Source organism: Citrus clementina, unplaced genomic scaffold (assembly GCF_000493195.1).
Source record: "Citrus clementina cultivar Clemenules unplaced genomic scaffold, Citrus_clementina_v1.0 scaffold_6, whole genome shotgun sequence".
Lineage (NCBI taxonomy): Eukaryota > Viridiplantae > Streptophyta > Magnoliopsida > Sapindales > Rutaceae > Citrus > Citrus x clementina.
Genome location: NW_006262139.1, coordinates 21149729 through 21164900, shown reverse-complemented (window position 1 = coordinate 21164900; position 15172 = coordinate 21149729). Strand labels below are relative to the sequence as shown.

Here is a 15172-nt window from a genome sequence, read left to right as displayed (position 1 = left end):
TTGACCGTGTTAGGAAATTGAACTTCCTCCCAATATCACTCCAAGTAATTTATCAAGCAACAAATTAATCAGAAAATTAAATGGAGAATACATCAATCACACAATACAAGATTTACGTGAAAAATTTTAAATTCGGAGAAAAATTACGGCCGTTGTCGAGAGACAACCAGAGAAAAATGTTCACTATGTGAAAAATTATTACAACCACTTTCAGAAATAAATTTCTCTTATCCAAGCCCCAAATACATAATTCTGAAAAATATCCCTTAACAAAACAAACTCGTAATACCCATATTGAGGAGTCAAATGCTCCTTCAATATAACTACATGCTTAAGAACATTTCTCTCCTCTCAATTTAGATTGCTTCTCTCCATGGCCAACATTTCATGTCTATTTTCTTGAGCAATGCCAAAGCTCATTGCTACTCATTTCTCATCAAATGACATTCCAATTTATAGCTAAACTATCACACCAAAAAATCTAACAAGTCGGCAACAACTTTCTTCCTTTTTGACAAATTCATCATGCGGTTCAAAATTGGCATTTTCCTTGTCAAAGTCCAGCCACCAATTTGAATGCAATCAATGTGTTCCCATTTGGCTCTTCCTTTATTTTTTATTTTTTAATCAATTTTAACAGACCGTAATCCGAATGAAACCGGCTTTATACACGAATGATTTCTATTATTTGTTCTTGTTTTAACCAGCCTTCTCTGCTTAACCGGCCTTGACGAAGCATGGAAACAGAGCTGCTGCCTTCGAACGACGTCGCGCAAAGTATTCTCCGATCCAAAGGAGTAAGCCTATGCATTATGGTTGATGGAAAAAGGGAAGAATTAATTAGGCAGACAGGAGATGCTGTTCGAACTAATTTACTATCTAAAACTCGTTAAAACATGTTAAAAATATAATCAGTTTAGAGGAAAATTATTAAATTATTGGTAACAAGCTCTGCCATCCCAGTATGGTGAGTGCAAACAAGTTAACTCTGAAGATGTGATTGTTGAGTGATACAGACCCGTTCGCTATGCAATTGAAAATAATGTCAGAGAGCTGAAACTTGAAATTTCGTTCGAGTCGTCTTTGGTATAATTTGCCTAAAAGTGTTTTATATTCAAAATCGTTAAACGTGTTAAAGTTAGAAGCTGCAAGTTGGAGTTAGCAAGATGTAATGGGATCAAGTTATCTTCTTTGAAGAAATTGGACCTATGGCAATCTAATGCGGGATGATCAAGTAGTCGAGAATTTTATTGCTGGATGCCCTTTGACTGAGGATCTGAGTTTTCAGTCTTGATCTCGGTAGACTCAGTGAATCCAGGTAACGGAGGGACAACAGGGAACTTGAAGATGAATGTCAATGGATTGAATGCCCGTTCAATAACTGTGCAAGGGCCGGTGGTGCCGAGTGCGATCACGCTGTACTTCGTAAGAATCTAAAATTCCTAAGTTTATGTGCGGTTTCAGTTGTCAACAATTGGCTTTTTACCAAGTTTCTGCACTGGGTGTCCTTGAGGTCATGGGCATTAATTTGCTGTAACAAGTTGGAAGTAATAAGATTTCCAGTCCTTGTGTGAAGGCTGCAGTCAAGATTGAGACCCCTAATTTACGAAAATTTGATTATGCTGGTGATATAATACCGTTATCTCTCAAATGCTTTTGAAATCACTGGAATCTAGTCTCTATTTCTACTCCGGGAATATTGACAGTCGATGGCATGTTAAACATTGTATATTGAACTTATTGTAAGGTTGAATCCGCTCGGATCAGGATTCTCTCCTGATCAGATCATCTCCTGAGTAAATAACTCAATTGCTGATTGGTAGTTAATAAATAAAAAAAGTTGAATCTTACCCATACACTACTACTAAAAGACACATGACAGAAGATCTTGAAAAGTTCAGAAGAGATCAGATCAGGAGAGGATCTCATTTTTCCAATCAACTCTCCAAAGTGCCAAATTTGCGAAGCGACACGGGTGAGAATGTTATTGTTCCGAAACAATTGAGGCAAATTCAACTTGTCGTTATCTGTTGTGAAGCGTTTTAACTTTGTAATAAATGTTCCATATAGTAGTTTTGCAATAAATTGACAAGTAAAAATCTCAAAATCAACATAAAGTTAGATATAAATAAATAAAAAATAAAAGAATAGAGAGAGATTCCATCGACAAAAAAAAATATATTACTAACAAGGTCATTTGAGCATATGGTAAAAAGAATTTTAAAATATTATACTCAAATTCTAGTTCGTTATTAAAGAACCCATTTTTAATGAATTGCCTCCGATTTTTTTTTCTGTTTTATTCTTGAACAAGTGAATTTGATCTTTGGAATGAAATGAATTAATGGACATCTTATAATCAAATAGAAAGTATATTTCTTGCAAGATAGAAAGATAAGTTAAAATTTAGAAACTTAAAGTTGCATACCATTCCATCCTCCTTGTTAATCAAATGTATGAAGATTGATTATGATTATTGCGATAGTATATGCATAAAGAGAAAAAATTTCCCCTAATTTTATCATTTTATGAGAAATAATATTGAAGAGTAATTGTAGAATAAAGGTAACTGTTTTTAGAAGTGATACAATTTTTCATATATTTGATTGGGTGTGTTCCAAAAGGGGCTTTAAAAGGATTTCGGAGGGGCGTTCGTAGTTGCACTCGCAAACTTAATACTAAGCGGCCCAATATGCCATCGGCCTTCTGTTTTGGGCAGCGATGCGTAAAAATCTTGATTAAAGCTTTCAAAATCAAGAACTTGGGCAGGCCTAATGTGTCCATGATAACTGTGCGATCAACATCGACTAGTTCCTTGCTCTGTGGGTGTTCACATCAACGTACTCGGGTAACATTTCTTTTTTTCTGCTTTTGGATGCCTTCAAAAGGTAGGTTAGGAGCATGTCACCCTCCGATTTCAACTTGACCAGGAAATAGTTACTTAGCAGATTTCAGTAACGGCTAGAGAAGTGACAGATCAGCTCTTGACGAATTACTGTCCAATCAAATTTAGGTAGATTTCAACATATGAAAGAGTAATGATAGACATTTCAGAATTTTATCTTAAATTTTTATAATGATGTGGTTTATATGTGTCGTTTATAGAATTATTGATAGTTTTTTTTTTATAAATTTTGAGCAAATTAATTACATTATATCACCAACCAGTAAATGAATACCACATCAACTTAAATGAAAATTTTTAGAATTATGAAAATGCAACTGCCAATAAACATTGCTGAATTTGATTGACAAGTTTAACTCGGCATGCGCAATGCGAGTTAATATATCTTCATCTTACAGAATTGCCTTCACTGTATTCTATGGGATTATAAGAAATAGATATAATTAGAGCAACTAAACTTGTAGGACTGGCTGCCTGCCATCACTATTCACTACCACGACTGATGAACCTACCATGTTGATTTTTCCTTCTCGCACCAAATACAAAGACACAATCATTTAACCTTATTATTGAAGAGCAAGAAAGGTTTTGATTATGCTCGAGGTGGTGGATGACAGCACACGAATCTGAGTGGGAATGTGACTCGCGAGAAATAACTAGATTAAAAGCTCAGTTCAAAATTATCTACTACAGGTCATTGTCGTCGCCGGTGATGTTGTATTTTGTTTGTTGTTAGAAATGGAAATTTTCCAATTTGCCAAACCGTAAGATAATTTTGTCGTTTAATTACTTGTTAATGTAATAAGACTAAGTCAATGAACAACATTGCGTTTGGCAACCGAAACGGTACAAAAATGAATTCGAGTCGGAACTTGTAAATGCGTATAGGTAGAAATAAACGGCTATTTATGAAAAATAAAATAAAAAATTAAACGGCTAGTTGAGCTCAAATTGTCAACTCTATCGGTATTAGCCTGCTTTAACTTGAATCTTTCTATCTGAAATTCTTAATTATGTCATTTATCTGCAGAAGGTGTTAATGTATGCGGCCTGAACAATGGTGGTAGAGATGACAGGTAAGGATGGCAAAAATATCCACGGGACGGGTACTCTCGGGGATTTTTCCTATTTTGGGAGGGTATGAGAATAATTTCATACCCAATTTCTTATTCAGGGAAGGGACGAGAAATTTTTTTTATCCAATTTCTTATTCGGGGAGGGGACGGGAATGAGGTGGAATCCCCATCCCCTACCCATTTCCCTATTTTAATTTTTAATTTAATTTATTTTTTTTTAAATTACTAGTAAATAAATAATAAAATTTAAATTATAAAATTATAAATATTGGTAAAAATAAAAAATATCAAAATATTTATATTATTAAACTTTTAGGCCTAATTAACTAATTAAAGTCCTAAATTTTTATTTAGGACATTAAAAAGATCTGTAGATTCTATTAGCCCAAATTTTTTTTAATTTTAATATTCTTTAAATATTTTAAACTTAAATCTATTTTTTATTTATTTTTAGATGTTATAATTGCCCACAGCGAATCACAATTTTAATATCTAATATAATCTAATATAATATTTGCTCTTGATTTGCTCCGATTTAACTATTGTGTTGTAAATGGAATAGTCCACATTTATAAAGTGTCCACGCCACCATTGAAAAAGTTAATTTTGAATCTAAATTCGATTTTATTTGTAACAATTTTGTATTAGACTATTAATTTGTCCATGATAGTTTGTAAAAGAAGTTTGTATCTCTTACATGCTGCGTTACTTACAAATTTAATGTATGTGACTTTTGTAATGGATATTAATGTAAGATATATTTTGGAACTTTACTTTTATTTAAATTTTTTATTTTAATATGATTAACTCAAAATCGAAAAAAAAAATGTATTAGTTATTCGGGGATCGGGAACCCTCGGAGATCCCCTGTTATTATTCGGAGAGAGGATGAGAATTCTCTCAAGTAATTCTGACGGGGACGGGAAAGGGACGTGGACATACGTAAAATATCAGGAATAAATACAGAGAAATTGATCCCCTCCCCTCCCCTCCCCATTACCATCCCTAATGACAGGACAAAAAAGAAAACAAAGAACATGGTAGAAATGTTAAAAGAATCCAAAGAAGAGGGCCCAAATACAATAATTAATAATTCTCAGGAGAAATTTTGAAGCGAAAGATGGCTCAGCATTAAATCGTTGGAGACATAAGACTTGGCTCAGGAGACAGGTCGTTAGATAGCATGCGCACATCTTATCCTTGTGGAACATGAAACTAAAAGTGGGAGGAGCCCACTGTCAAGCTTTTCAATTGTTATTTAATATAGAATTCAGAAATTACAACTGTTATTTATTATTTGAATAGATGATTAAAATGGTTTTTTCTTTCTTTTATTTTCTTTATAAGGGGAAAAAAAAAGAGATAATATGACACTTCAAAGATAGATATGATGACTCATTCTCATGGGGGTGATTATTCATATTTTGAATTTCAGTTACATACTAATTAGCCGTTAATGGAACTGATTGCTGAAATTAGGATTTTCTATTGACTAACAAAAAACTATTAGGTGATGATTAAGAAAGATTAAAGACTAAATAGACATAATTGATTTTGTTTTTCAAATTAATAACTAAAAAAAATATTACATGTAGTTTGGCCGCATAGCAAGTAGTTCTTGCGCGCGCGTGTGATTTTTTTTTGTTTCCAAATTACTACATTGATTCTTTAAAAATAATAATAATAAATTGATTATGCAATTTTCTGCACAGAGAGTTCAGAGCAAATAATCTGTACCTAACATGAGCAAACAAACTCGATAAAAGGGTGAATTTGATAATATTTCAACATTTTCAAAAAATTAGATAGTAATAAATTTTATATTTGCTGATGCAGAAGTCAGTCGGTTATCTGAATCAGTCGTTTAGCGGTTTGATACCAGACTTCCGCGTCAATAGTATTATTTATCGTTTAATAGATTTTTTTTTTTATATATAAAAAAGTAAATCTCTTGGATGATGTTTGATTGAAGTAAATAGAACAAGTTTAAGTCTAAGAAATATGGTAACTTTGGTTGGAGCCACTGATCATGAATGATGAATGAAGTTGAAGTATATATACAAGTATAATTCAAGAAACAGCATGTGTCATTTGCCAACATATGCATGCGTGGACTGTGTTCTTTTGGAGCTGCCAATTTTATTTTTCATATATTTTTTGAAACCTTATGTAGTGAATTTTTCAAGATCCATTATGCTTCAGATGGAAAGAAACATCCAGAGATGGGGATGATTAATTAGATGCTCTGCAATCTGTCAAAAATGCTTCACTGCCCCTGTCTTGGTTTCATCTTAAATCCTTAGTTGTTAGCACGTTGTTGGCATATGTGGAATCACTTGTATACACCAAGGGCCCCTCTCACTACATCAAATCACCCCCCCCCCCCCCCCCCCCCCTTCTTCTTTTATTTCCCGTTTAATCTTTTTTTTTTTTTTTTTTTCTATTAGAAAAGTGTGTGTATATACACAAACATAACGAAAATAAATCTCTTCACAAAACTTTAATAATGCTGCTGTTTATTAAACATGTCTCTGTAACAGTGTATACATATATAATGATTATGAATTAGTTATTAATACAGATAAATAATTTAGTTCTCAGAAATAGAGTGAGGCAGTAGGCACTAAGCGCTAATGGCAGCCGCTGAGCAATCGATATTCTGCCTAGCTGTGGCTTCATCTTTCAAATCTTGAATTGTTAATTTGTGGATGTGTCTTTTTCGGCTTATAAAAAAAATAAAAATAAAAATTATGTGAAGCAGAAGCTCACACTCTTTAGAACTGAACGTATATGCATGTCACACGTGCCATCCAAACTAAGCTGGTGGCCCATGCTGGATTCATTGTCCATCTATCCATGTGCAAGCTAGGCATCGTATAAAGATTTGTGATGCCATATAAAAGAATCAGATTTTAGGACAAAATTATGCTGCTTTCAGCTATTGAATCCAGACATTACTCTCACAATAATTGAATGTTTAGATTCAATGATTGAAAATAATTGTGGTATGATACTATAATTATACTATAATTAGATCCCAAATTTTATTCGACAAAAGAAGAATTGTTGAATAATTAAATTGAATTATTATTTTTATTTTTATTTTTATTTTTTTAAGTTTAGGATTCGTACTTTCTTAAGATCTTATAAATAAAGTATTATCTTTTTATAGGATTGCATTAAATTGTTAAATAAATTATTCTTGGTAAACTCATTTTAAAACTAATTAATTATCAACTAATGTTTATTCCCAAATAATTTAAAATTCTGTATTTATTCATAGAAGAACGTGAGAGATGATTTTATCGACTGAATTAATGCAAATGGCAATGCGCATATCCGTACTTAAAAAAAAAAAAGTTTGATTCCGGTGATATCAGATTTGTACTATGGAGTCAAGTTTTTAAAATTTGGTTTTGAAGAACACTAAAATACAAGGGTCTAATTTGTAGGAAAATACGAGAATTTGATTTAAAAACTATTTATATCAGAGAGTGTCTTCTTAGGCTCTTGGCTTTTGAGCTAAGTCCTCTAAATGAGCTTAATAATATACATCTTACCAATTTAAACCTGAGACACATGAGCTCACCACGGCTCTTGCTAACAACGGTGGACCGAACCAGTTTGGTTAGTGGGGGGTCAAAACTGAAAGGTTATAAATTTGCCATGGACGCTCACTAATATATTCCACATCACAGTTCACAAATTAAGCTCCAATAAAATAAATAACTTACTTTCATTCTTTCATGTGTGCCTATAGGCTATAGGTCTCATGCACCATGAATTATGCCCATAACTAATGATTATTTTTCTTATGATTATAGAGGGTGATGCAAATTAACATTAGTCTCGAGATAATAAGAAAAATAACAATATAAAAAGTATTTTGGGAAAAGATACAAGATTTGTTCCTTTTTTTTTTTTCAATTGGCTTGCAACAAATTTATGAGAGAATTTCACTTATTAATGGTCGAGAGACAATTTGCTCTATAATAATGGACAACCTAACTCATGAAAGAGGTAGTACATGGTTAGATTAGCTGACATTATGTTTTTACTAATTATTAATGATGATTGTGACGCGAACATAAACTGATAACAATAATAATAGGGGCCAGTTTGATAATTGTTGTTAATTATATTGTAGAAATAATTTGATATGAAGAGAATTAGTTAAATGTTTGATAATTTTTTTTAAGTGCTGTTAAACTATCATAAGAATGTGGATGATTTAATTAGATATAATATTAAATAAAATTTATTTATACATATATAAACATAAACATGTATATAAAATATTTTTTATTTTTTATATGTAAATAATTCATAACTAAAATAAAATATTTGATATTATTAATTTTATTTTGCCATCTCAATGTAGTTGGTAATAATAATAATATCTTTAAAGTTAATAATTTTATTTCTTAATTAATAAGGATAATTTAGGATTTTAAAAATATATATAAGGTATGTGTAAAATTATATTAAGTATAAAATTTATTCTCGAAATTAGATTTTAAAAATTTACTCATTCTCTACTTTTCAAAATATGCAGTAAATTAGGGTGATTTTGTCAAAAGTAATTTCTAAAAAATTAACTTTTATTTTTTTAAAATCAATTTTAGTCCTCCCAAAAATAATCTCATAGGTGCCTAAATGCCTCTAATTTGTATAATTTTTCCCTAATTGTCTTTTAACAAGGATTTAAATTTGGTCTTGGATAAACATTCTGCTAATTTTTTTTTTGAAAGAATAATGAAAAAAAAATTACGAAAATGCGACTAGAACTCGAACTCGGTAAATTTTTTTTTCCCAACACTTAACTTTGGCAACTGCTAAGTTTCATTAATTGTAACTTACCGCAAACTTAAAATTAGTTTCCCACATTGCTTAAATTATTTGAATAATAGTAATTTGGAGACGCAAAAAAATTATTTTTGGATCGTCATATCTTACAGCTAATATAACGCAGCAATAACTTTTGCTCGAGGGTTACACAGGTTAAGTGGTTACGGCCTAATTAATGCATATTTTCCGTAGGCCTTCGATTTTGGTAAACAATACCAAACAGTCAAGCGGGGGGAGACTGTAATTTACTAAAAAGGCGGTGGTTTAAACCACAACAATTTCTGAGCTGTCAGTGACGGTCACACAGATGGACCAATGGAGACCAAGTAAGGGCATTTCTGTTAATTCGTGAATGATCCCGTCAGTGAATTACTGACATGTCCTTTTCCTTTTCCCTTTTCGTTTCTCCCCATTTTCTGTTGATGAAAATGATGCTGAAAAATTACTTCAAAAATTACAAAACCAAACCAATGGTAACTCTTGGGAATTGATCATTAGCGTCTAAGCTCACTTAGGCTAATATATAAAAAGAAAAAATATGTCAACAATTAATTAGGTTCCCAAAATGGATAAATGCCACAAATTACATCAGGGGAGGAGGCTGTATAAGCCTCTCATTTTGTTGTTGTGGTCGTTAGATTTTCTAGTCTTTTTAGAAGAGCTAAAATTAAAATCCATGAACAAAACTAAAAATGAAAAAAAAAAAAAAATAGAGCCAGAAGCAGAATGAGGGTTTAAAAGACACACGCGCGCACACAAAATTACACAAAGATAGAGTTTATATAAATAGGGCATTGTTCTTTCCCGTTTTGCTCCCTTCGTGCCTTTATTTTCTTTTCTCTTTTTTCAGCTTCTAAAAACTTGTAAAATACATTATTATTCTGCTTCTGTTTTCTTCTCATTGTTCTCAATACAGAAGCAGAAAATACCAAAATCAGAAAAAGAAAATTGTTCTGAATAACCTTTCAAGTTGATGTCTTAAGCCAGTGACTGACATCCCCAGCTCTGCTTCCATTGTTTTGCGTGATACGGAAGCAAAATCACAAACAAAAGAAGAAATATCAAATTCTCTTTTGCTCTTTAGCTAAAGGAAGGTCCTTTAAATCGAGGCAGATCTAGTAGTTTCCTTCACAAACTTCATAGTGCAATCATTCCATCTTTTTTGCCACCGTGTTCCTACATTCGCTTCTCCTCTGTTTTTTTGCTCTGTTTTTGTTTTTCATAACAAAATCATAAAATGGGTCAGCTAGCCGCAGCAACTGTGCTACCCAATTCAGCTTTAGGAGGAACAGATGACATAGCAGTGCAACTTTCATTACTCTGGGGTTGGATCAAAGCGCCATTGATTGTCCCATTGCTAAATATCGCAGTTTTTCTTTGTTTGATCATGTCTCTAATGCTATTAATCGAGAGAGTTTATATGAGCATTGTCATTTTGTTGCTCAAGCTCTCAGGGCGCAGTCCTGAAACAAGATACAAATTTCAGCCAATGAAGGAAGACGTTGAGTTGGGTAACTCGTCTTACCCCATGGTTCTGGTTCAAATCCCAATGTTCAACGAAAGAGAGGTCCTTTTCTTCTTTCCCTCTTTTTGGTTCTTCATTTATGTCTTTTTGTGTCTTTTGAGTAAGTTCATGCTGTTTACTGGTTACACGCATTTTAAAATAAAATTGTTGCAGGTTTACCAGCTCTCAATAGGAGCTGCATGCGGGCTCTCATGGCCGTCGGATAGGCTCATCATTCAAGTCCTTGACGATTCAACTGACCTAACAATCAAGGTGTTACAAAATTACAGTAAATTAAACAATAATTATAATTACCCAAATGAAAATATTTATCTGATTTGCGTGGAATTAAGATATAATTTGCATTGCAGGATATGGTGGAGCTAGAGTGCCAAAGATGGGCAAGCAAAGGGATCAACATAAAGTATGAAGTAAGGGACAACAGAAAAGGGTACAAAGCAGGGGCTCTCAGAGAAGGCATGAAACGGGGCTACGTTAAAAGCTGCGATTTTGTTGTCATTTTTGACGCTGATTTCCAGCCCGAATCTGATTTTCTCACACGCACCATCCCTTTTCTCGTTCACAATCCTCAATTAGCTCTCGTTCAGGCTCGCTGGGAATTCGGTAAATTTAGATTCTGTTTTAGTTGTATGTTTTTTTACACTAACCTTAATTTAGACATTTCTGTTGTGTCAACAAGTCTTTTTAACTCTCTAGTTTTGTTTTCCTGTTGGTTCCTTGGTTGGGGTGGCACTTCGGAGGGTTAGGTCTGTGTAATAAAAAGGAACATTTCCAAAAACTGTCGGTGGGTCAAATTGAGGGCTGGGCTGAGGTTTCATCTCTGGCTCCATTGTTTTGACACGTTTGCATTTGTTTATTGATTCTTTTATCTTATGGGACCCATAGCTAGGCCGAGACCCAACCGGGGAGATTGACAGATATCGTTTTATAAAAGGCTGAAAACGTCATGTTCAGGTGTCGTTTTGTTCTTTTTGTTCAATCAAACTTTTGCTCTGTCACGTTTTTTGAAGTACTCAAAATGTGCACATGAAATGGCAATTTTTACGCGGCAATGGCGTTAGGGTTCAAGTTACTAGAATTTTAGAATCCAATTTCAGATTTCTACTAGTATCAAACTTCTAAAAATAGTTCATTCAATAAGAAATTTTTTTTTTTTGTCTGAATCACGAGTGGACTCCAACTGTGGGAGGCACCTTTAAACCCGTACCACAGCCTATGACACTTTCAATCATGTTGAATCTAATCGCCGCAGAATAAATTTAATTAATAAACATGATCTGTAAACTATAGGTAAAGCATTAATACGGTAGCAAATGCTATGACACTTTTTTGGTGAAAAAGCTGCAAAAGTTGTAGAAGTTACTCAGTTAATAAAGTGTAGAGTTTTGGGCTTGGTGGGTCTGATCAGTATTTTCATTCTATAAATGGTTAATAACAAAGCATAAGGGTATGTTTGGATTAAAGAAAAGGACATAAGGGCATGATATGGTTGAATAATTTTGCGGGGTGCAATGCAAATGCCTCCTTTAACCTTTTCTTTTGATATTCCCCGGCAGCTGCATGTGAAATCTTAATGGTGGACCTGGTGCCCCGGCTATTGTCTTTAGTCCAGTGTCTTATGTCCATTCACTAGTCACTACTTACCGACGCTTATTTAATTCTTCTTTATTATCTTTTTTTTTTTAAGAAAAAGAAAAGCGAAAATCAATGCCAGCTAAGGTAGTGACATGGCAGTGGGTTTTGTTTTGTTTGGCTGTCTTGCAGTGAATGCTGATGAGTGCTTGATGACAAGATTACAAGAAATGTCATTAGATTACCATTTTACAGTTGAGCAAGAAGTTGGTTCTTCGACCCATGCCTTCTTCGGCTTCAACGGTACGTACATGCACAATATTATTATTAGGGTCAGGTTATTTTGAAACTGCTTTAAGGTAGAGTATTTTTTTATAAACACGATCACATTTATAATGAATTTTTTATTATTTATCATTTTACTTGTTTGGATGTGATTCTTGTTTTACTTTAGAGCAGCTCCAAAGTAGCCATAACCTTCTTCTTCTTCTTATTATTATTTAAAATGTAAGTGGATGGAAAAACTAATATTTATTTTTTAATCTCTTACTTTCCCTGAGATTTGAATTCAATGATCAGTCAAATAAAATTGCTTGGAAACCACTTTATATATTGTGAAATTCTACGAAATTAAATAATAATAATAATTTATTATTTTTATTTTGTAACAAGTGTTTTGTAAATTATAATGATGATACAGGGACGGCAGGTGTCTGGAGGATTGCAGCTGTGAATGAGGCAGGAGGATGGAAAGATAGGACCACAGTGGAAGATATGGATTTGGCTGTCCGAGCTAGTCTTAAAGGCTGGAAGTTCTTATATCTTGGTACCATTAAGGTATCATAATTATTTCATCCTCCTTTTCTTTTCAAATATAATTACATATCTTCATTCATTTGTTAAAAAAACTAAATTAACAGAACGATTAATTGCTTAATTTTTAGCTGCACCATAATTGTTCAATTTGTGATGGCCGCATCAAACTGAACACGCTAGCCAGTAAGCCTACTAGAAAAGCATACGATGAAAACAAATTATTGCTTAATCCATTTTAATTTGGTTGGCGTTTCTGTTAATCTGTACACTTAACGCAAGTTATTTAATTTGATCTTAATTGTAGGTGAAAAATGAATTGCCAAGTACTTTCAAGGCCTATCGCTATCAGCAGCACCGCTGGTCTTGTGGTCCTGCCAATCTCTTCAGGAAAATGGTGATGGAGATTGTAAGAAACAAGGTTGGTTTGTTTGCATGTGTTGGCATAGCGGATAATTTTATTTCTAAATAATTTAATTTAATGAAAAAAATGAAGTCATCTCACATCTAGTGTTTTGATATCTTTATGCAGAAAGTGTCGTTGTGGAAGAAAGTACATGTAATCTATAGCTTCTTCTTTGTCAGGAAGATTATAGCACACATTATTACATTTGTGTTATATTGTGTTGTGTTGCCCGCAACTGTTGTCATTCCTGAAGTTCAGGTTCCCAAGTGGGCTGCTGTTTATATACCTACCGTCATTACCATTCTCAATGCCGTTGGAACCCCAAGGTCTGCATTTGTATGATTTTATCATTTGTTCGTTTAGTATCTGTTCTTGTCTTAAGAACTGCTCAAGCTTATTCACCTTTCTTATAACCCACAATTTGTCATTTTTCTTACAGATCTATCCATCTGTTGGTTTTCTGGATCCTTTTCGAAAATGTCATGTCGCTGCACCGGACAATGGCGACCTTTATTGGCCTGCTAGAGGGTGTAAGAGTAAATGAATGGATTGTGACAGAGAAACTTGGAGGCGCTCTTAAGGCTAAGGCAGCCGCAAAAGCACCCAGGCTACGTAGGTTCTTTTTCGGAGACAGGTATATAATTTTGTTTCTACCTTTGTTCCCTAAGCAATTAAGCCACAAGCTAGCTGCCACAATTTACTTAACACAACCTTGTCTAACCTTCTCCTTTGTGATTGCTGACAGAATTTACCTGTTAGAACTTGGAGTTGGAGCATTCCTCTTCTCCTGCGGGTGCTATGATGTTTTATTTGGGAACAACCACTACTTCATTTACCTTTTTGTGCAAGCCTTAGCATTCTTCGTCATGGGATTTGGTTATGTTGGTATCTATGTCCCACACACTTAGAACAATTTCTGCAGTGATGGTGTCAAGTCTGTTGGCTATCTGTCACTCTATGAGGTCATTCTCTCCTGCAGCAGCACAATATGCGACGGTCTTTTTTTGCACCTTTAGCTTGTACAAAAAGATAAGAATGTCATTTTTTTTTAGGTTAAGCATAAAAGATTCTGAGTGAATGACTCCAAAAAAATAAACAGTTACCCTGTGAATATGGAAGAAATGAAGGAAGTAACGAGAGAAAATGTTGGAATGCATTAAAGTAAGAACAAAGGGAGGGCAGCTGTGGGTTCGTACCCAAGTAGATATACAACACTTATGGCCTTGTATGGTTTAGAATGAGAATTGTAGATTTTCTTCTTCATGATCTTTCTTTGGCCTGTTTTCTTATGATTGGCAATTTGTTTGAGAGGCAATAAAGATGAGAAATGTGATCAGTTTCAGATTTAAGTTCCATTTTTCTCAGTTTTGTCTGTGTGAGACAACTTCTGTAGGTAGCACCAAAATTATCTTGTCTAATCTTTAGCTCATCCAGATACTCAGTGCGTAAACCAATTTTTTTGAGCCATGTTTGATAGATTCCTTTCGAACTATGCTATAATTGTATGAATTTAAACTTCCAAATGTACCTCGATCATATTATATTATAATGTGAGTAAATGTGCGGATTGTATGCAGTGCGCAGGCATGATTTGAGAAAATTAAATTACATTTCGTTTGCACAAGCTGGGTCACTGCAGCAAGATCCAGAGTAATGGGCGAAAGATAGAGACGTTTTAGTTACAAAGCGAGCCCGCGGTGACATGGGCTGGTGGTCGATCAACTCATTGTCGTGGAATTTTTTATGTTCAGTTCCAATTTATGCAAGACACGTACAACGGCCATCATTTCAGCCTATGGAATTTCCAAGAATCAAAATCTAGGATTGATTTCATTGAGAACAGACTGTTAGGTGAAGCTAAAGCAGCCAAAGTAACCAAAATATAACTTGGCAATTATCACAGATAATCGCAACCTTCTATTGATCCACACCTACCACCACCTCTCATCGTAATTACTCTGATCACCTCCTCTCCCCTGACGCAAAAGTGTACCAATAGCTTCAGCAGTAGAAAAATAAAGTAGATT

At 33.8% G+C, this 15172-nt stretch overlaps 1 protein-coding gene across 1 annotated transcript; it reads left to right on the top strand.

The window, feature by feature from the left end:
* Positions 1–9664: 9664 nt before the first annotated feature.
* On the top strand, positions 9665–14698 carry LOC18039555 (glucomannan 4-beta-mannosyltransferase 9). Its single transcript, XM_006430254.2, has 9 exons — positions 9665–10396; positions 10508–10606; positions 10705–10957; positions 12119–12229; positions 12627–12763; positions 13047–13160; positions 13272–13471; positions 13585–13779; positions 13891–14698. The coding sequence occupies exons 1-9, from the start codon at positions 10067–10069 to the stop codon at positions 14051–14053; spliced, it is 1602 nt and encodes a 533-aa protein (XP_006430317.1). The 5' UTR covers positions 9665–10066; the 3' UTR covers positions 14054–14698.
* Positions 14699–15172: the final 474 nt, after the last annotated feature.

Excerpts from the sequence above, each read along its gene's own strand:
- LOC18039555 (XM_006430254.2), top strand. The coding sequence starts at position 10,067 with ATGGGTCAGCTAGCCGCAGCAACTGTGCTACCCAATTCAGCTTTAGGA. Across the intron at positions 12,764-13,046 it reads TATATCTTGGTACCATTAAG|GTGAAAAATGAATTGCCAAG; the intron begins GTATCATAATTA and ends TCTTAATTGTAG. Across the intron at positions 13,780-13,890 it reads AGGTTCTTTTTCGGAGACAG|AATTTACCTGTTAGAACTTG; the intron begins GTATATAATTTT and ends GATTGCTGACAG.